At 40.8% G+C, this 22,013-nt stretch overlaps 2 protein-coding genes across 2 annotated transcripts; both read left to right on the top strand.

Annotated features, from left to right (window-relative positions):
* The first annotated feature begins 1,509 nt into the window (after positions 1-1,509).
* Positions 1,510-4,306, top strand: cdk2 (cyclin dependent kinase 2). The gene is made up of 7 exons (XM_084705050.1): positions 1,510-1,964; positions 2,344-2,421; positions 2,513-2,633; positions 2,761-2,931; positions 3,020-3,121; positions 3,202-3,405; positions 3,522-4,306. Exons 1-7 carry the CDS (start codon positions 1,849-1,851, stop codon positions 3,624-3,626), a joined length of 897 nt encoding a protein of 298 aa, XP_084561176.1. The 5' UTR covers positions 1,510-1,848; the 3' UTR covers positions 3,627-4,306.
* A 171-nt stretch (positions 4,307-4,477) lies between these two features.
* Positions 4,478-21,748, top strand: sarnp (SAP domain containing ribonucleoprotein). Its single transcript, XM_084705466.1, has 11 exons — positions 4,478-4,582; positions 5,320-5,419; positions 5,567-5,607; positions 5,705-5,769; positions 5,971-6,019; positions 6,177-6,247; positions 6,395-6,432; positions 6,536-6,561; positions 6,804-6,872; positions 20,069-20,155; positions 20,444-21,748. Exons 1-11 carry the CDS (start codon positions 4,550-4,552, stop codon positions 20,483-20,485), a joined length of 621 nt encoding a protein of 206 aa, XP_084561592.1. The 5' UTR covers positions 4,478-4,549; the 3' UTR covers positions 20,486-21,748.
* The last annotated feature ends 265 nt before the right edge of the window (positions 21,749-22,013 follow it).

Raw genomic sequence — 22,013 nt, 5'->3', positions numbered from 1 at the left:
GACTTGCAGGCAAACGAGCACGATTTCCATGTTGAACTAATGGGAAAGTCCAAATGATTCAGTACAATAGTCAGAATAAAGTATAATAACCTTATATTGGATGATCCTTTGTGTGATAAAGCATGTTTTCTGTAGATACATAAACACGCCTTTAAAATAGCAAAAGATTCAACTAAGAAATCATAGAAATACATAGTACAAGTAAAAGTTCTATGAAATTGTAACATGAGCAGATGTTTTTGTTAATAATTATAGACACTGTTTAGCAGCTAATTAAACCGTACAACTATGACGTAGGAAGTGATCAAATGTTTCTGGTAAGAATAATGAATGAAAGGAAAGCAATGAATAAGCATCTTTCCCCTTAAGGTTCACGTAAATGAATAATGTTCATGCCTGACAAAGACACATGTTCTTTACTCAACATTCCTGCGTTGGTGAGATTGTTCAAGCTGCACTACATGTGACCCCCTCATGCACTAACAACAGTGCTGATGGCCAAATAAATCCTTCCCAAAGAGCACCTGATCCACAGTGCAAAATGTGCCGCCATTGGGCACAAACACTGTAGTCTAAGCATGCTTGCCCAATGTCTCCACACACTTCCATAAAATCATGAATTTCTCTTGTCATATGTGAAATAATGTGCACTACCTTGGCTTGGTTAATTATGTGTACGTTGCTTAGTGCAGGATTTCTACTACATAATGTAATTCTGACAAAAACAACTGAAAATGTAACAGTGCTTATTAAGAAAATGAACAAGATGTGATGCCACAATTTTATGACCCCACCATGCAAGACAGTGGTGATCAGGTGATCACCCTGGATCAGGTGATATGTGAGATCAGACAGAGATCAAAGGGCAGAGAGGAAAAAGAGATAGATCAATGGCAAGCAACCCTAGGAAATTCCAAGAATGTGATCTTGTCTGGCTTATGACAAAAACTCTTGAAAGAGCCTGAACAGTGAACCATAAGCAAACATTTCATTCACAAGTTAGAGTAGAAAGTCAAAGTGTCAGATAGTTTCAATGCAGTATCCAATAATCTAAATCGACGATGGTCCACCTAACTCTACGAGATGGTAACGTCGTATCTTTATTCAGATGGGTGCATGTGTTATAGGTAGATCATATTTCGGAGAAATCGATTTTGGTCATGAGCTGGATTGGGTATTCCAAATAAATGAAACACTTCACCTAAATCATAGCTCCACCCACAATTTTACGTCAGTTTAAGTGGGTATTTTGCCAGCGAAATACAGTAAGGTCAATCATGTGGCCGCGACCAACCAGTAGGGGCGGCCCAATTTTGTTAAACATTTAAGGAAGTAAAAATGAGAAAACCAAGGACATACGTCTAAACTTTTCCTAAAAATTGGGATGACCGCAACTCATAAAATATTGAGTGTAAACGTTTATTCAAGGAGTCTCCTCAACTGACGGGGTTATGGCTTTCAGGAGCATAAAACTCAGTGCACCGCGGTGCTGTCCGGGTGTCGTAAACCAAGTGTACTGTTGACAACGCGGGAATTGGCGGGTTTTGGTTACTTTTGTTTCGAAAACTGGAGAACCACTGAATTGAGCCTTTTTTGTGTGTCAATCTGGCAGCGTTTTATAATGCGAATGTAGTCAAACTACAACCCCTAGATTGTCATATATTCTGGCGGGACACGTTGGGAATTACGTAGCTACAAAGTTTTGATTGTATACACAGCAAAGTAGGACGCTCCCAGTTTCACTAACTAGCTACAGTAGCACTAGAAACGTTTTCTTTGTTTTAAATATCGTGTTGTAGCTTGTAGGGACATTGTTGGTTAACTAGGAAAGCTGAACGGACGTCAACTATGGAGTCGTTTCAGAAAGTGGAAAAGATTGGCGAAGGGACGTACGGAGTGGTGTATAAGGCAAAGAACAAACTCACAGGAGAAACAGTTGCCCTCAAGAAAATCAGACTTGACACGTAAGTGGGGCCTGATGGCTAGCTAGTGTACTAGTAGTTAACTAAAGAGCTAACTGTCGTTAGCTAGCTGTTATCTAGTAGCCAACGTTGCTGGTGATGTTGGTAGAGCTAGTCTACTGTAGCTAGCTAGTGGAGTCAGCGGTTGAAGTTATTTACGACTAGCTAGTATCCTGCAAAGCTAATCCTTGATCCGTAACTGTAGCTACCACTGCAAACTAGCATCATCTCATTTGTGATATCAGTTGACAATTGATTTTTTATATCAATCATTATGATGTTTTGATATGGCCTGTTATCAATTGATTTTAACTTTGTGGGAGGACTATGCATAAACAGGTAACATCTGCAATGCCATGTATCTTCCATCCGCTGCGTACAGGGAGACTGAGGGTGTACCAAGCACTGCCATTCGTGAGATCTCGCTTCTGAAAGAACTTAGTCACCCAAACATAGTAAAGTATGTATTTGGAGCCCTGGTACAGTATTCCACGTAACGATATGTGTGACTATTTATTTGTTCTGTTAACATTTTATAATAAATATTTCAGACTACGTGATGTCATCCATACTGAGAATAAGCTCTACTTGGTGTTTGAGTTTCTTCATCAGGACCTCAAAAAGTTCATGGACTCTTCCTCTGTAACTGGTATTGCTCTACCTCTTGTTAAGGTAGGCAACAAAATCCCTAATTCATATCCCAGAGTAGTCTCTTCTGTTGGTCAAAATACAGAAAAAACATACCAAAAACACATGTTATCCCTATCAAGATTTTGTATTTAATGGGGTTTCTGTGCAGAGTTATCTGTTCCAGTTGCTGCAGGGATTGGCCTTCTGCCACTCTCACAGGGTCCTTCACAGGGACCTGAAGCCCCAGAACCTCCTCATCAACGCCCAAGGCGAGATCAAGCTGGCTGACTTCGGTCTGGCGAGGGCTTTTGGAGTTCCTGTCCGTACTTACACCCATGAGGTGAGAATGGAAATTGTATTGGATTTTGCTTGAACACAAGAAATCTGAATGGTGTTACTTAGAAAACAAATAACTGTCAATTTTTCAGGTGGTGACTCTATGGTACAGAGCTCCAGAAATTCTCCTGGGTTGCAAGTACTATTCCACTGCTGTAGACATCTGGAGTTTGGGATGCATCTTTGCTGAAATGGTAGATCTGTATTTTTCAGTTTTATGTAGGACCTGTTAGTTGTTGAAACTATTGAGGCTAATCACTCCCTTTTCCTTAAGATTACCAGAAGGGCGTTGTTTCCAGGCGACTCAGAGATTGATCAATTGTTCCGGATCTTCCGCACCCTGGGCACACCAGATGAAGCTGTATGGCCAGGAGTCACCTCCATGCCCGACTACAAGCCCTCCTTCCCCAAGTGGGCCCGGCAAGAGCTGTCCAAAGTTGTCCCCCCCCTGGATGAGGATGGGAGAGAGCTGCTTGGGGTGAGAACAGGATGATGACCAAGATGATGGCAGCTTTATTATTATTACACGTTTTTTCAACTGGTTCTCTAAGTCTACTGTGTCCTAATCTGTGATGTTATATTTTGTTCTTTCAGCAAATGCTGAACTATGACCCAAACAAGAGGGTATCTGCCAAAAATGCACTTGTTCATCGGTTCTTTCGTGATGTCACCATGCCACTGCCACACCTGCGACTCTGAAAGACAGTAGAGAATAGGCACAATGTATCACCCAAAGTTTCTCCAACGGAGATTACTTTACCACAAGGACCTCACCAGCTATGCCATTATTAAAACTATCTTCGAAATCAGGTGGCTTAGATTTGCGTGCCTTTCCGCATATCTTTCCAGAAGTCTAAACCAGCATTTTATACACTCTTGAGTTGTTCCCTGTGGTGTACAGAGAATGGAGTAGAAGTCTCAAGGTTTATTTCAAGATTACATTTGTATTGAATATTTTTTGTGGCAAGCGTATGTTTGTGTATATGTTTGGGACGGTTGTTTATCTAAATATCTGTTGTAGTTGCCGTCTGTAGGAGAAGGTTTCATAATCGGTTAAAATGCTACAATAGACTGTTGGACAGTGATTGTCAACTGAATGAGTGAGATGTAATATTTATTATTTTTATGCATGTTTTTGGAAACTTTCCTGTTTTGTTGACTCCAGATTTTAACCAGATCTTGTTTAACTAACAGGAATCAATTTTTATAAATGTTCAATAATTATACATGTATAGAATAAATGTATTTGTATTCTCGTGTTATTAATGCATTATTCAATGTACATATCAAGTTCTGTTGTTAATATACATGTAGACAATTATTTTGTTCATATGTTGGATGATTGAAGGCCACATTTACAATAAACACGTTTGCGTCTTTTCTGTTGTCACTTAATGCATTTGGCTAATGGTCAAGTTTGCATGGTGCACGTTGCCAATAAACATAACAGGAACGATACGGACCATGGTCCGTCTCTGCAGGTTCATGCTATTGGGAAATTGTCTTGTGACAATACAGGACATAAGCGCCAGACATATAGGTAGCCTATAGATGGCAGCACCATTTTAACATTCTGGTTCAGCGTCATTATCAGCGGTCAGTGCTTCCGTTTCGAATGCAAGATGGCTGAAGTTGTCGAACTCCAGAAATTGAAGGTTAGAATATTTTTCTCAATCAGCAAAAGTGTATTAAAATAGCAGCGTAGTTGCCTTCTAGTATAAAAAAGTATATTTTTATTTAGGTTTTGAAACCTCTTGAGTACCGAAAGCTAGATAGGCTAGTTCTTACCCAGAGAGATTCATGCTCAAACATGGTTAGCCTTCAAGGTATCCAACTAGCCCGAACGGTCCACAACTTGGAAATGTCAAATGTCGAGCTACGACTATGGAGCTGAATCCATACACGTTTATTTAAATTTGCCGAGTCAGTTTGTTCTGCTCGAGCAGATTTTCAAACCCTGTATATTTGGTAATTGACTAACTGGTCAGATAGCCGTACAGTAGTTGTAACAGGCAGGACAGTTGACAGTTCAAGTGAAGTTCATAGAAATGTATTGTTGTAGTTCTAGCACTAAATACTTTCATTTTACAAACATTCCACACTTTTGCTTTTGTGGGATCCATCGTGTTTTTTAATCATGATTCATGAGACGAATACATCGTTTTTGTTTAGTTTGAGCAAGCCATTTCGTGACGTGATCACGTGACATAACATTCCCTTTTTTCACTAAACCGAATGTTTCTTTACAAGGCAGCTCTTTGCCATTTTTTATGTTTTCTGCTTTTATTGAGATGTACGAATACAAGTGCAACTCATTCTACTCCGAGAGCGTATTACACGTTGAGCTGCTAATTTAATAGGGCTGGCCTTTCCTTTCTCTGTTCTTTTCCAGTTGGCTGAGCTCAAACAAGAATGTGCTGTGAGGGGACTGGAAGTGAAAGGAAACAAAAGTGACTTGATTGCCCGGTTGCAAGCATACCTTGAAGAACATGGTATGTTTTCATTAGGCATAATTTGTTGCTCTGTTGGTAAAGTATGTATCATAATGTGTTTATTGGGACTGATATAAACTGGCTGTTTTATCTGGTACCTTTTTAAAGTCATCATTGTAAACTGATCATTTGCATTTAATGTTGCAGATGAGGTGAACGAAGAGGAGGTTTTGGAAGAGTTTACAGAGGTAAGCATGTGACAAAAGTACCAGTTTAAATTCATAAAATGGCTTGACATTGATATGGCAATATGTGCTTATTGTGTTTTTTGGTTTCTGTTTTTAGGATTCTTTTACTAAAGATGCCACAAGTCCTACCCCTATGGAAGACCAGGCAGCTGCACCGGCAAAGTCAGAAGCCTTTATGTGACCTCCACATTATATATTGAGTATTACTTACATGTAATTTTCCATCATTGTATTACTACCTCAGTGGTATAATCTGTGCTTGTGAATTTTCTTCTTAGCCTGCACTGAATAACTCTAACCAGTAGAGGGCAGAATAGGTTTACTGCTGGGTACTGTGTCCAACATAAAACATTTTTTTTGCAGGGCTGAAAAGAAAGTTGTGAAAATCTCTCCCCCTGCTACAGTTGATGAGGTATGTGTTCTAAAGACGGGAATGAGCTCAACCTGTGCAATTGTTTATAATATCCTTGTGTTCCCTTTTTTTATTTTAATGGTGGCTTTAACTGGCTTAAATCTTGAGGGTGAGAAAGTAAGCAAATTACATAATATCAACATCTTGGACTCTGCAGAGGCTGCAGAAGCGGGCAGAGCGATTCAGCCTGCCTGCCAGTGCTGACAAGAAGGAAGCCCGTGCTGCCAGGTGAGCTTTTGTAAATGGCCCTGAACTTGATCAACCATTCCCCTTCATAGCTTTCATTAGAAAAGGAGAGCATGTCCTTTTTTGACTAACACTCAATTTAGCAAATTATTACATATGAATAATCCAAAATACATCCATTGTTGGCAGGTTTGGGTTACCCACCACGACAACCAGCTCAACACAAGGTGGGGAGACTTTTACAAATCAGGATTCAACTGACCTCTAAGATGGGTGCTCTAATGTTGTTTTATGTTACTCACTTAAATGTTATATCTCCTCCTCCTAAAGCTGCATTTGCAACCAGTAAACCACACGTGAGTTACCTGGTGTTCATTTGATTCATAATGTTGGGTTTGTAACTGATCTCTTGATATGTTACCTCATAATGAGCAGAACTCGTTTTTATTTTGGCCAATACAGTATTCCATTTACGAGGAAATTGATTGTAACATTATGTTTAAACTTCCCACAAAAATTGTATGTAATGGTAAATATAGATGACGGGAGTATTTGTGGAGTTTCTAATCTTTCTATTCTGTTCACACTGTGGTGTCAGGTTAACGTTGAGGCCCTGAAGAAGCGGGCAGAACGCTTTGGCATGAACGTCTCTTCTGTTACCAAAAAGGTGAGTTGTTTCCAAGTTAAAGTGAAAATGCGAAGGATACTGTTAAGACAGGTTTGGTTCTTGTTCGGCTTGTGTTCAAACCAAGAAACCTTCAGGATTTTTTCTGTAGAAATGTCCTACATGTAGGTGGCTGCAGGCATTTGGGAAGGCTTCGAAGGACAGTACTTACATTTTTGTTCTGTTGAAACTGAATTCTGTTATTGTCCCACAAAGTAGTAAGAGGTTCATAGACATGCATAAACTGACACAGCGCTGTGCTCACATTAACAGTTAATGTACTACTCAGCCCTGTTCTGCACCCCTCACCTTCCCTTTTTCCCTGAAGTTTTTTCTCTTTCTCATTTTTTTTTTTTTTTAACACAACGGAAACGGCGGTCCATGGGGGGCAGATATAATAGCCTCTGGTTGGGGGGTAAATGGCGTTACGAGTTTGCAGCTAGTGAGGAGCAAATTCAATTATCACGGCAGGGACTTTTCACTAGAGGCCCTTTGTGTGTAGGCGGAAGTACCCAGCACCAGGCTCCAGGGGAGATGGGCAACAATGCTGGTTGTGTAATGTCATCACAAGTCCACTACTCACTTGTCTCTCTCAATATTTCTTTATAAATGTGTTATTCTTAGTTTATCCTTATCTTGCATCCTTAGCATGTGTGTTCACTCTTTCCAAGGGAGGTGAAAAAGATAATGAGTTGCCAAAGGATGCTTCATACAGTGTTCTGACTTTTTAGTCATAATCCGTTAGGATGTTTCCTTATTTCTTTGGAGTTAAGACCTTTCTTTTCAGATAATAATAATCAACATAGGCTTTTACGCATTCTTCACTTTGTTATAATTTGTGATTTTCTGTCCTTTTTTGTTATAGTGGCATTTCCAGAATTTAATTTAGCCAGAAGTTAACTTTTTAAAATCATGGTATAATATTGCATGTATGGAAAACAACAGCCCAGTCAATCTGTCAATGTGCAAAAAGCATATAAGGAATCATCCGTTTTCAACCTTGATGTGATGTAATCAATGAACCTGACTTAACCCTTACTTAACCCCTCCAACACATTTGAATCTGCTCTTTGTGTTTTGGTTTTTGTGTTATCTTCCCCCGGGCTAAGCGGCCTGAGCTGTGAGGGGAGGGGCGTACATCAGATTTTGGCCAATACCTCCTTGCCCCCTGCTCAAATCCACCGTTGTGGCGGATTGTCCTTGAGAGACTCTCTCTAGTCAGGGATAATGGCTGTTGACAGGAGAGAGAAAAGCGCTGGCAGCCATGGTAATTGTTACAGAGAAGGGGACTGTCACTCCGGCCACCCCCTTGTGAGAGAAAAGACCCCGGGAGAGATGAGCTTGCTCGTCCACCTCAGAGCTATTGTGCCGGGGTAGCTATGCAAGGCCAGGAAGAGCATGGCTAGAGAGGAGACCTGGCTTACAAGAGTAGGCTCTAGAGGCAGCAGAACGCCTCATTGTTCAGTGGGGAGTTTCAGTTAAGAGAGCAGGGAGAATGAACGACCTCCTTAGAGTTACCCTGCTCTACTTTACAGCAGCTTTGTACTGTATTCACACTGTTCTGGCTCTGTAGTGTCAGCATGTTGTGCTAATACACTCATCACTCAGTACAGTTTGGTCAGTATTTCCTCTGCTTAGGTTTGGATGAGGCTGACCCCATTTTTGTGATTAACGTTTCGATGTACTTTTAAAGCGTTCTTGCTGCCCTGTCAATGGAACGCTACATTCCTCTCCTACGAATAAGTGCTGTCTCACTCCAATTGAGCTGGTTAAATGTGAAAGCCAGTGAATGGAGCAGCCTCAATGGAAGAAAATAAACAATTGCATTGGTCCAGGAGTGCAGCGGGGGAGAGTGACCGAGAGGGAGGTAGAAAGCCTCCTCCCCAATCCCTCCCCCCCCCAACCCCCCCATACGTGCTAAGATTCCCATGGATACTTACGCAGTTAGGCCTCTTTCTGTTTAAAGGAGGATCTCGTAAAGTACTTCAGCAGTAGATGATTTCTCTTTTCTTTTAACACCGTTTTTATTTGAGCTTGGGGGGGGGGGGGTGGACGTGGGGTCACATACTCACTCCACGCACACACACACACACACACACAATTTGCTCCTCACTTGTCCAGTGCGAGCCCTCAAAAAACCAGTCCATTGTTTGCAAGTGAAAGGCTCTTGTTTCAGCTGTGTAACTAAATCAAGAGCTCTTTCAACACAAAGAGGCCTGCACAGCCTCACTCCTCCAGATTGTGTCAATTTGAGTGGCCAAGATATTAACTGTGTTCTTCCATTGTTAGGTGGCCCCCCCACAACTCTAAAGCACTTGCCCGATTTCTCATGTGGTCCAAGTTTAAGCCCCTGTCTATCCGTCAACATGGTTGAACCATTTTTACCAAATTGTACAGAGGTGGGACAGACATTCCAATGTCATCATGCTAAATTGCTTAAATGATGAGTCAAATTATGACTTCAATTTAGATCAATGGACAAAAGAGATATATATATAAGGTTTATTTATTGTTCTGTCAGTCTTGGTTGTTGTATTCAAGTTTTCAGTCCTTGCGCAGATGGGATACATTGTCTTTGTACAGTGGGAATACCTAAGTATTCCCACTTATATTTTCCTAGCTATGGTGTCCTTTCCTAGAACTATCCTGAAGGTTCAGATGTTTACATGGTTGTGAGTGCCCATGGGCTCATAGTTCTCAGAACTTCCAGATGGATTTCCAGGCCCTTCATAGGGTTCTCACAGAGTCCTGTTGGGTGCCTAACTGTTTTGCGCTCAACATGGGAAACAACTAAACGTTCCCTTTTCCGTCAATCTGTGCTTTATATTTTCTCTCCCCCATTTTTCCTTTTTCCTCCCTCTTCCCTGCTTCTCACCCTTTGTATGATGTCATTGTGGAGGCCTCCGCCAGCTAACCTACTTTGCAGTCATGCAGGGACGTGAGAGAAGTCTTTTCTAACAGTGTTTGTTTATTCTTGTTTTAATTGGGTAACTCTTTAAACTTGCTTCCTCTGTAATCCTTCATACTCTATTACTAGGTTAGTCCTGTGAGTATATAATAATCTGTGCTGGTCAGACTCATTGTGAACCGTTTTTGAGAATTCCAGTTACACCATTGGGGTTGAATTTTGGATCAATATTCTTCTTTACCCTCGTAAATTTCATATCTAGTCATTTTGTTAATATCTGTAGTATAAAGTGTTTGCTTTGGCAGCATTTCATTCAAACTAAATTGGTGTCAGTTATCTGACCTGTAACTGAGTTTACCAAAGCAAGTTTTAAAAACGTTTTAATTCTGTGTTTACAATTGGCAATTTGTGACATGATCACTTTCATTGCATACAATGCAAGTTGTGTTGAACCTGATGAATCTCTGCCGTATAATGTCTCCACCTCTAGCCTCCCCACCCTCTCGTTTTTCCAGCCTGTCAGTATAGTAAGATATTCTTCAAATTAATTACAGTGAGAAGTAAAGTAAGTTGGCTATGCATGGTGAGTGGCATAAAAACTAGCTTCACATGCGATCCCCCCAAGCGTTTCCAATCCATGTCTATTTTCTTGTGAGCTTCATCGCAACATTTCTTCTTTTTACTCCATCTAGGGTCCAGTTTGGACCTGGAGTGGAGAACTGCCTTAATGAGGGGCCCCTGAGGAGGGGGGCAGGGACCCATGGGCCGATGACCTGCCCATGGACCTGGCAGCGTCTGGGGAGACCTGCTTGGACTGACGTGATTGTTTAAATGACTAATTAAGAAAGCATTATTGTTGTAGGGCAGCTGGTGGCAGAGTGCAGAGAGGGTCAATGCTGAGGATGGATTGAGAGCTGGGAAGGGAATGATTCTTCGGATATTACTATTTTATTTTGGGTCTTTCAGTTGAGATTTCAAGCAAGATTTATGAATGCTCACTTACACAATGCATGGAACACTTGGTCAGATCTTGGGATCATGACAGCAAAAACCCAATAAGAGTCCTGATTTATAATTAGCCTATCCTTTAGACTCTAATTTAGGGTTAGTAGCATGATTCTAGTGTTTTGGCTCAATCCTGAGAAGGGTAACTAAATATTTCCTTTTTTACAAGCTTAAAAGAAAGTTATTGTTTTGAGGCGATCAACAAATGAACCTTTCATTCCCATGGTGTTATAGAACTTGGCAGCACATTATTGCTTAGCCTTTTGTCGCCAGATTGTCCGCAGTATTTCAACCTGGCACCGTTCCTGGGCTAAGAGTTGTTTGACTTTGCTATATGGACCTACTCGCATAGGGAGTGTTTGGGTGGGCCTCAGGGAATCCACACACTGGTCAGAGGAGAGCCTCTGTCAAAGTCTGGAGCCAGACCTCTTCTTGTGCGTGTGTGTTTGTGAAGAAGTATACAAGGGTCAGAAGATGGCCATTTAACAAAAAGAGCTATGTGACCAATCAAGAGTGGTTGTGTTGAGCGAGATAAATTGAGATTGTTGTGGGGGAGAAATAGGGGTGTGTGGTGCAGAGGTAGGGTTGAAAAATGTATTGATGCTGGCATTTTGATTGGGGTAATTTTGGCCTGACATGGCCCAGGCTTTCCCATGAATCAAAATGTGTCAGGCAGGCGCTGGAGATGGAGGGCAGCCCATTGTAGCGCTGACACCCACGTGAGGGGCCGAGGCTGCTGGGGGTCAAGTGTGACACCTCATTAGAACAATGTTGATTTAGTGAGGCCCAATGCAACAGACCTCCTCCCATGGGGTACCAGGGGCAAGGGGGTGTGGGACACGAGGCACTGGACAGAGAATGGGGCCTACTGCTTTTTATCGGTAAGGCAATAAGCTGACAGTTTGCAAATCATCCACCCCCACCCACCCTTAAACCCTTCCTCTATATTTGCATCCCATCTGTACAGTTCAAACTGTGCTTTGTATGCTATTTTATAAGAAAGGCCATAAAATTGTATTGTTAATTTCGGTTATCATTCAACTTCTGTTGTCAGTGCCAGTGACTGTCAGCCAACACTTTTGGGATTTTTCTCTCATGAACCCCCCCCCCCCACACACACACACACACACACACTCACACCTTCCTGTCAGAATTCCCCTAACCTTTCACCTTTGATCTTTGGGTATGGATTTGTTCTCTCTAATGTCAAGATTAGTTTTGACAATCTGCAGTTGTGCTTTTGGGTCATGTGAAAACCAGTCCATTAGATCTCAAGCTTTAGGTGGTGCTGGCACATTTCTTTTTATTTATGTCTTTATTTCTTCTTAGTCTCCCCAGCAGTAATTTTACTTTACCATTTCTGTGGAATATTACGTGACAGTTGTTGTATTTTTCGGAAAATAAGCCGCATTTTCTATAAACCGCAACCCACCAGAATGGGAGCTTTGTGTTCGTAAATAGTATAAACCGCACTAGAATATATGCCACACTTGATACGGGAACAATGCACAAGTATAGGACATCTTCTGCATGCCGTTGTGTAACGAACTTCGAAAACAAAAGTGCATAATGTATGTTTTCTATTGCCCGGGAATTAACTACTATTTACCTTTTAGACGCATGAGTTCTAAATATTTCCGACGGCCCCCAGAAGTTATTTTCCCAAAATGGTAGCTAGCTAGCTTTAGTTAGCTTCCGGGCTAAGTTAGCTAGCATAATTCTTGAAGCAATACTACTACCATGCCAGTGTTACTTGTTAGCCTTCTCATTAGAACATTTTAAAGCCATACTAAAGCGTTTGTGGCATAGGTGTTGTCCATCGGAAAATATTCAGTTGGAATGTTCGAAATCGTATATTTGCGACATTACGCTGTGAGACCCGCATTTCAACGATCACATGTGCGACGGTACTCAACGAGTTAAATGGCATTCACAAATTAAGTGTTTCTACTGTTGTTTTGTTCTAAACGTGCTATAAGCTGCATCGAAATATAAGCCTCACCACCACAAGAAAAATTTAAAGTCGGGGTATAAACCGTGGCTTATATATAGATCGCCTGAAGCATATTTACAAAAATAACACATTTCCGTTTTTGGGTCCTGGCACAAAATGGCAAATTAACATAATTTTACTAATCATATCATCAGAAGATGATGATGATGATGATGTATAAGCTAGAAAAACGCCTTTAATCAACGAGAAGCAAAGAACAGCCAGACTGAGGTTTGCTATAGACCATTAGGATCGGATCATAGAGGACTGGAGTCAGGTAATCTTCTCTGATGAGTCCAATCTGTAGCTTTCCCCAACACCTAGTCATCTAATGGTTAGATGGAGACCTGGAGAGGCCTATAAGCCACAGTGTCTTGCACCCACTGTAGAGGATTGGTGTTCTGGGGGTGCTTCAGTAAGGCTGAAATCGGGCAGATTTGTCTTTGTCAAGGACAATGTTAGGCTCGGAGTACTTGGTTCATTCTGTTCTGACAATTTTCTCCAACTCTGAGAAAGTTCCATGCCACACAGCCAGGTCAATCAAGGTGTGGATGTAGGGACCACCCAATCAATACCCTGTCATTGCCAGCCCTATTTCCAAATCTGACCCTCAGTCACTGCGTTTACATGGATTCGAATTACTGGCTTATTTGGACTGAAATAGAATGATCAGTTTCTTGTAAACACCTTTGTTTGAATAATTGCGGTCTGATTACGATCCGATCGACACCCCGAGATAACTCGATCCGAGTCGGTTGATAATTCGGACATTGCATGCTTGTAAACGGTGAATTGGACTATGAACTGGACTCTGCGTCTTTGCGCATGCTTGAGATCCCGCTGCCCTCCCTCCCAGGTCGTGACCTGGAAATTGAAAAAGATGATCAATTGTCGCTGCCGGGAGCGGCCTGGCAGAAACAAACAAGTAATGCGAGCCAATAGCGCCGTTTGCATTTGCAGTACTCCTATTGTCATCATGCACGAAATGTAGAGCGATGTAGCTTCACCTTGCTCTCCGTTCGCCGTCTTTCTCGAAATGTTGATGTTGTTGTTGTTAGTGGTGAAGTGGTCAAGCGGAAAGGGTTGTATCACCACTAGTTGTAATGAAAACTGCGCCACATATCGTACTGGGATGACATGCTTTCGGCCAATAATTCGGATTATTCACTGCCATATATATTCGGATAATAGCAGTTGCCCCAAAAATGTGCATTATCCGAATAAAGCTAGATTCAAATTGATACCATCATGTAAATGCAGTGATTGAAAACCTCTGAAATGTGATCAAGAGAAGATGTGTGGTCACAAGGCATCAAACAAAGCCAAGCTTCTTGAATTTTTGCGCAGATTGATGCAATCTTGGCGCAAAGAAGTCACCCAACAAGCAATGTGAAAGACTGGTGGAAAGCATTAGTCTGGCTCTGCCCTCCTACGTACTTCAGCTAAATTTTGATTTGGCTTCTGTACTGCGTCTGGGCATGTGGTACGTAAGTCAGATGTCTCGGGTTAACTTTCTACCTGTCCAATCAGCAAACAGAGGAACGATGATGTTGTGCGCTAGTTTGTGTTGTAGTTCCGTAATTGCGGCTTAAAAAGATCAAGAGCGAAGCCACATTCGGTCCGTTGTGGCAACGCTGCTGAATATCCAGAAGCTAAAGCCGGAGCAAGAACAAGTTATGCTGAGTTTTGTTGGTGCCCATGATGTTGTGGCCCTCCTCCCCACGGGGTTTGGGAACAGTTTGATTTTCCAGCTACAGTGGGACAAAAAAGTATTTAGTCAGCCACCAATTGTGCAAGTTCTTCCACTTAAAAGATGAGGTCTGTAATTTTCATTATAGGTATACCTCAACTTTGAGAGAAAATGAGAAGAAAAAAAATCCTGAAAATCACTGTCTGATTTTTTAAAGAATTTACTTGCAAATTATGGAAAATAAGTATTTGGTCAATAACAAAAGTTCATCTCAATACTTTGTTGTATACCCTTTGTTGGCAATGACAGAGGTCAAACGTTTTCTGCAAGTCTTAACAAGCTTTTCATACACTGTTGCTGGTATTTTGGCCCATTCCTCCATGCAGATGTCCTCTAGAGCAGTGATGTTTTGGGCTGTCACTGGGCAACACGGATTTTCAACTCCCTCCAGATTTTCTATGGAGTTGAGATCTGGAGACTGGCTAGGCCACTCCAGGACCTTGAAATGCTTCTTACGAAGCCACTCCTTCGTTGCCTGGGCGGTGTGTTTGGGATCATTGTCATGCTGAAAGACCCAGCCACATTTCATCTTCAATGCCCTTGCTGATGGGAAGGTTTTCACTCAAAACCTCACGATACATGGCCCCATTCATTCTTGCCTTTACACGGATCAGTCGTCCTGGTCCCCTCACAGAAAAACAGCCCCAAAGCATGATGTTTCCATCCCCATGCTTCATGTTTCCATCCCCATGCTTCACAGTAGGTATGGTGTTCTTTGGATGCAACTCGGCATTCTTTCTCCTCCAAACACGACAAGTTGAGTTTTTACCAAAAAGCTATATTTTGGTTTCATCTGACCATATGAAATTCTCCCAATCCTCTTCTGGATCATCCAAATGCTGTCTTGCAAATTTCATATGGGCCTGGACATGTACTGGCTTAAGCAGGTGGACACGTCTGGCACTGCAGGATTTGAGTCCCTGGCGGCGTAGTGTGTTACTGATAGTAGCCTTTGCTACGTTGGTCCCAGCTCTCTGCAGGTCATTCACTAGGTCCCCCCGTGTGGTTCTGGGATTTTTGTTCACCGTTCTTATGACCATTTTGACCCCACGGGGTGAGCTCTTGCGTGGAGCACCAGATCGAGGGAGACTATCATTGATCTTGTATGTCTTCCATTTTCTAATAATTGCTCCCACAGTTGATTTCTTCACACCAAGCTGCTTACCTATTGCAGATTCAGTCTTCCCAGCCTGGTGCAGGTCTACAATTTTGTTCCCGGTGTCCTTTTTACAGCTTTTTGGTCTTGGCCATAGTGGAGTTTGGAGTGTGACTGTTTGAGGTTGTGGACAGGTGTCTTTTATACTGATAACGAGTTCAAACAGGTGCCATTAATACAGGTAACGAGTGGAGGACAGAGGAGCCTTTAAAAAAATAAATTACAGGTTTGTGAGAGACAGAAATCTTGCTTGTTTGTAGTTGACCAACAGAGGTGTCAAAAGTATTCACATTTATTACTCAAGTAGAAGTATAGATACTAGGGTTTAAAAATACTTCTGTAGAAGTTTAAGTATCAATTCAAGCTTTTTACTCAAGTAAAAGTATAAAAGTACTGGTTTCAAAACTACTTAAAGTATAAAAGTAAAAGTAGTAATGTACGGAGAAAAAATTCCATTAAGGACAAAAGCTTAGACACAGGGGTCTATAATGCATGGTCTATAATCCACCTCCCCCCAAAATATTTTTTTCCAAAGGCTATAATGACTGAAATGTTATTGTTGAAAAATGTGGGCTGCACATGTTTATGCCCATTCAAAATGAACGCATTTTAGTAGCCTACCATATATATGTAGCCTACTACTTAGCATTAACATGTGTTTCATGGAGCGGAAGATATGATGACTAACTAGTTGCCTATAAGTATTGTAATGGTGTAAAAAGTCAAACTTCAGGCATGTTATCAATAGCCTTAATTCAAATTAGACGGCGAGTTTGTGAAAGCCATTAGCTGGGGTGCGCAGAGCTTGCAGCGCATTCGAAAGGAGTTGTTTTTGCATCCAACATGTCGAAAAATTCTTCCAGGTACGGCCAGGGATGTAGAAGGGTTGGCTAATCTTCCTAGCTACCAACCTCCTCGTTGGTGCTTGGTTAGGACATATTGCTCAAGTTCTCTCGAGTCTGTGCCGCGGACATCTTCATATACGCTACATACGTCTGCTATTTCCTTGCTGGAGTTTGACGTTATTTGTTTCATGTGCAGGTGATGCATCACGTATAAACCAATAAGGGTGTCGGAATGGTATGTTTATACTTCTCATCCAACCACAATTAGTCACTCTATCCGGATGGCGCGATTTTTCTGGATAATTTTTCTTTGTGTGTGTTTTTAAGGACAAGACGGAATGAAAACAAGCCGGATTGAAATTGGAGTAAGGAGGTTATTTTTAAAATGTAAGGAGTAGAAACAGATAATTGCGTGAATGTAAGGAGCAGAAGTAGAAAGTCGGCTGAAAAATAATTACTTCAGTAAAGTATAGATACCCAAAATTTCTACTTAAGTAAGGTAACAAAGTATTTGTACTTTGTTACTTGACACCTCTGGTGACCAAATACGTATTTTACCGAGGAATTTACCAATTAATTCATTAAAAATCCTACAATGTGATTTTCTGGATTTATTTTATCTCATTTTCAAATCTCATTTTGTCTCATAGTTGAGGTATACCTATGATGAAAATGACAGGCCTCTCATATTTTTAAGTGGGAGAACTTGCACAATTGGTGGCTGACTAAATACTTTTTTGCCCCACTGTACGTCAGCCAGCTCGGTGTTACAGTAGTGGTGAAGGAGTTGGCTAAGGCGAACGCTAGCGAATGGTTATGGCAGATCGGAGTGGCTCTAGGCAGATCCAATAGTTTTAAACTTCAACAGAGTACCCGCCTACAAGGAAGTCAACGCTTGTCAATGGAGCGAGCCCAGACTGAACAAATGAAATGTACAAGAGTCTGGTTAGGACCAGGCTAGGAAAGCATGTCAAGACGCATGAAAGGTGGGATTGACATTCAGGGTTATTCCACCAAATATTGATTACTGAACTCGTAAGTAAAAAAAATAGTATCATGTAGATAAAACATTTACGTAAGCTTGTTTTCTTAGCATTGTTCAAGGCTGATTGGCCATAATTGTGGCCAATTAAATGCTCTAAATGTCAATATTTGGGGGGGGGAATTTGTCAGAATAGTCAATAGTTTATCAAATAGAACTAAACTTTTTTTTTTACACAAACGTAGGTATAAATAGTAAAACCAGATAAACCAGATTTTGCGGTGGTCTCCCTAAATGTTTCACAGAGCTGTATTTAGGTATGCGTGAGCCACCTGGTCCTTCAGTCATCCCAGTTGATGTCGCTCACAAAAAGCTGCCTTGCTTTGCTATCTTACAGTTCCAATTACACCATAAAGGCACTCACTGTCACTGTTGCTCTGTCACTAACACCAACTAAATCATTCTTCTATTCCTCCTGCTACAGCTTGAATTAAAGAGGGAAGGCACTGATTACGGTGCCCTCTTAATGTGATAGCTGATCACTATGCTGTGCCCCCCTCTGGCTGCATCTCACAAAAGACAATTAAAAACCCCTTTTGGCATTGTCCCATCATGCATACTTTAATCTGAATTGAAGGAAACCAATGAGCCAAATTAATTTCTGTTCTGAGAATGAATGAGTGAATTACTGAATCCTCAGCTCAGGTCATTTATCATTCCCCACAAGGTTTTTTTTCCCTCTTTCCTCGAAGGACCATCATTTATGTGTGAGTTTTGAAGGAGGTTTGACTGACGCTTTTTTTGTCCATTTATATCCAAAATGATAATGGCAATTGGCCCCACACACACTCAGCCCCCCCCCCCCTCTCTTGACACACACATGCAGTCAAAGAGGCCTACAGAGGCCCATCTGTCCTCTGACCATACAGATCTGCAAATACAATGAAGGCTTTTTGACATGTCACATGATAACATGTTCCTCAGAATATCTCATGTCAGTTCCCATCTCTCACAAAGGGACCCCCAAATATCCTTTTAATTTCCCTATCAATCCATTAGTGGCAAGTCACAGAATTGGTGCAACTTTTGCTCCATAATAACAAGGACTTGGTTGCTAAAAGCTTTGAAAGATTGAATTGGTCATGTCATATCTGACCTGTCCCTTTTTAAGGAAAGTTAGATATGGATTATATTCTTTATCTGAATAATTGGCACATGCTGTTCTAGTATGGAATTGTGAATAAACAATTGAGAGACAGGGGTAGAGAGTGAGAAGGGAAGGAAGGAGAGAGGCTTGCGAGATTAACTCAACTGAGCTCACTCCGTGAGGCCCGGGAATGGATGAATATTGTTCTAGGAGTGGGGATGGAAAGGGGGGCACAATGGAACCAAACTGCAGCCAGAGAAATGAACTTGATGATCCCTGGGGGGGGGGGGGGGGGGAGGAATGGTGATCTCCATTCCCGTCTCCTGACAGTCAAAATTAGATTGGCAAGCACTATGTCAACACTGGCTTCAGCTTAAGGCATGACAGAGGCAGGGGGAAGGACAACCTCCTGTGGTTTTTTGAGAGTTTGCCATGTGAACTATGGAGACCCCATGGTGCCTTTCACTGACTGTGTAGGCCTCAAAGAAATCTAGCTTTTCTTAGGCTATCACTGTAAACAACCACAACAATTTTCCAGCTTTATATTTTGTGATGATTATATCCAAACACTTAGCACATCTTGCAGGTGGTTTATGTGTTTCAATGAATCTGAAGACCAAATAGTGAAGCTAGGTCAGTTGTGCGTTGTTGCATTTCCTGCATGTGTTGACTGTATGAGTTGCTTATGGGTTTATTACCATTCATCACATCTTGCTTAATTTAACCATATCATCAAGCTTTACTCACAAAACAATCATTTTTTGGTAATGTGTCTGTTGAAGGATGGACAATCCATTGGAATACAAAGACCTCATTGCAGGGTAACATCTAACAATTGGAGGCCAAAATGTCCCTTTTTATGGTCTGTTGAACATCCATAACAATGATCTCATGTTGCAAATAATTAAAGCAACATCATGCAGTGCAAGTAATGTTAAGTATATTATGGTGAATATTTGCAAACATTTTGCAATCTTGAATTGCACTACTGAATGACCCATGACAACTTCAGGTGTAGGAGTCATACCTCAGTCTCCCAAAACCTGTCACTACGCAGGTTGGTTCTTGGACTGATGAAAGGACTAGGATTGAGCATAACTTGTTGTGTTGTTGGAGGTTTAACCAGTGAACTGGAATATTCCAGTTTGTTCTTGTTGGCATTCTCTTGCCAGAACCCAGTGTGTGTGGAAAGCTCACTGTGTCCTTGTATAACCTTCAAATTATTGGCCAATCTATTAGATGGGCTACAAGATGATTAGAAATGTTTTATGTTATTGGTTTCTGACCGGATTGGGATATCAACTGGATATTTTAATTGAGTATGTTGTACTATTCACATTTGGTTTTATATCTGCAGGAAGTTGTAGCATTGATGTGTCTGTGATCAAACAAAATGTGTCTACTGTATTACAGGTTGAAGAAGATGAGAAGTTGAAAAAGCGGAAGGAGAGATTTGGGATTTTGACCAGTGCTGCATCGGCAGGGGCTGAGGATAGTGAGGTACAAAAGGTTTTGTTTTCATGTTCTTCGTCTGTGACCTGTTGTTGCCAAAAGAGATGTCCAACTGACTTTCAAGTGATCAAACACTGCTGAGAGGCATTCAAAATAAGTGAACGGAATGTTCAGATGTGTTGGACTAGTGGGGGGGTAGGCATGGTATTGCAATCTTTTGAAAGTGACCATCAGATTGTTTTATTTACAAACTATAGAGAAAAGAAATACTTGTTTTAACACACAGGTGTAATGGTGTACCAGGTCACCTGACTTGCATGTTGTTTCTCATTTCAGGCAAAGAAACGGAAACGAGCCGAAAGATTTGGAAATGTTTGATCTATAAACTTTCTCACAATTTGAACATATTTTTTATCTGTTTAAGATATTACAGTAGTTGTATTTTATTCTTTTTTAGTTTGTGATCCTGTCTAATTTGTTCCATATTGGTATTTCCAAACCAATATCGACCTGCATAGTTGCATAAGCCTGTGGTTCCTTATCATTAAGAGCATATTCAAGCATCTGTGTTTATAAATGCAAATTTGGAGTAACCAGGGTTGTTTCCACATAATACTGAACAAGGGACCAAAAGTGTTTGTCACATTCTTTTTTTTCTTTTTTTTTAACACATGACCAGCCCTCCTATTATTTACTAAACTAAAACATTTTCTAAATAAATATATTTAATCTAATGTGTTTAATTTATGTAATTTAGCCTCATTCCTTTTCCCAAATACATTTGTGGAAGCTTTAGATAAAGAATGTTGGTTGTTCATTATGGTCTTGGCATGAACATGTTTAGAGAAGTCAGTCTTTCTTTGGTTTTGGACAGATAGAAAGGTTAATCTCAAGGTGGAACAATGGAGAAAAACTTTAATTTCAATATGGAGTTGAGAATTGCTTGTCTTCAATTTGTATTTTATTTAATCCAGATCCAATGAGGTTTCACTTGTGCGCTACCTTTTATATTTTGCTACCTATTTACAGCCCATTAGATGATGCAAAGTTTCATGACATAAACTAGGGCCCTATATATTGTGCAAGGTTTGTCATTCATTAAAACTGAATAGCCTCTGCATATTCCATCTTTGGTTTAATTGCCTCTTGGGTAGGAGTGGTCATGTGGTTTTGTCTTGTTTGGGGCAACAGAACATTGTAGAAGTGATTTTGGCCCATTAGATAAAAGCTGGCTAAAGGCTCGTCGTGTCTGTCTACAGTTTTATTTGAGCCAGGTATTATAATATTGCATGAGTTAATAAAACAATTTATGTCCATGAAAGTGAAAACCCCCCACAATTTGTATATATATATGTTAAATATTACTATACACAGTACTTGACACCTGCAGTTGTCATTGGTCATTCAGTAGCAATATAGCAGTAATAATATTAATTTCTATCCTATACCACTCTTCATTACATCTCAGGTTGTGTCACTGAAAGTCTGCCTTAAAATTATTTGGTAAAAAGTTTAATGTCTTAGATGTTACCCCCCAACTTTGTATGTTTTTTTTTTATGTGTTTCGTAGCACATTTTTTAAATTGTCTGTGTTTAAATATCCCTTGTAAATAAAACATAAATGGCCCCTTTCATCCTCAAGTCAAGAGCAAGTGTGATATTTTTCCTCAACAGCAACCCCCTCTGAACATTGGCCAGTCATTGAGTGGAACAAAAAGGTGTTACTGATTACTGCATTCAGCAATCAAGGCTATTGAGTGCTGCTCCCAATTCACCCTTTCTGGACCTTCACTTTATGACCATTGCTGCAATCATAAACCTCCTAACCTCCAGTCTGTTTTCTTGGGGGTTTGTGACATTTTATCTTTTGTCTAATTTCCAAAGTTTTTTAAACTTAAAAAAATAT

Source organism: Hypomesus nipponensis, chromosome 9 (genome assembly GCF_054491055.1).
Source record: "Hypomesus nipponensis isolate SF chromosome 9, ASM5449105v1, whole genome shotgun sequence".
Classification (NCBI taxonomy): Eukaryota; Metazoa; Chordata; class Actinopteri; order Osmeriformes; family Osmeridae; genus Hypomesus; species Hypomesus nipponensis.
The sequence above is the reverse complement of the archived record's forward strand: the minus strand, read 5'-3'. Positions and strand labels throughout refer to the sequence as shown.

Bases quoted from the DNA above. Each gene is read 5' to 3' on its own strand.
- sarnp (XM_084705466.1), top strand. From the start codon at position 4,550: ATGGCTGAAGTTGTCGAACTCCAGAAATTGAAG. The intron at 5,608-5,704 runs GTAAGCATGTGA...TTCTGTTTTTAG, and splicing joins TTTTGGAAGAGTTTACAGAG to GATTCTTTTACTAAAGATGC. The intron at 5,770-5,970 runs GTCAGAAGCCTT...TTTTTTTTGCAG, and splicing joins CAGGCAGCTGCACCGGCAAA to GGCTGAAAAGAAAGTTGTGA.
- cdk2 (XM_084705050.1), top strand. From the start codon at position 1,849: ATGGAGTCGTTTCAGAAAGTGGAAAAGATTGGCGAAGGGACGTACGGA. The intron at 2,422-2,512 runs GTATGTATTTGG...TAAATATTTCAG, and splicing joins AGTCACCCAAACATAGTAAA to ACTACGTGATGTCATCCATA. The intron at 2,634-2,760 runs GTAGGCAACAAA...GTTTCTGTGCAG, and splicing joins TTGCTCTACCTCTTGTTAAG to AGTTATCTGTTCCAGTTGCT.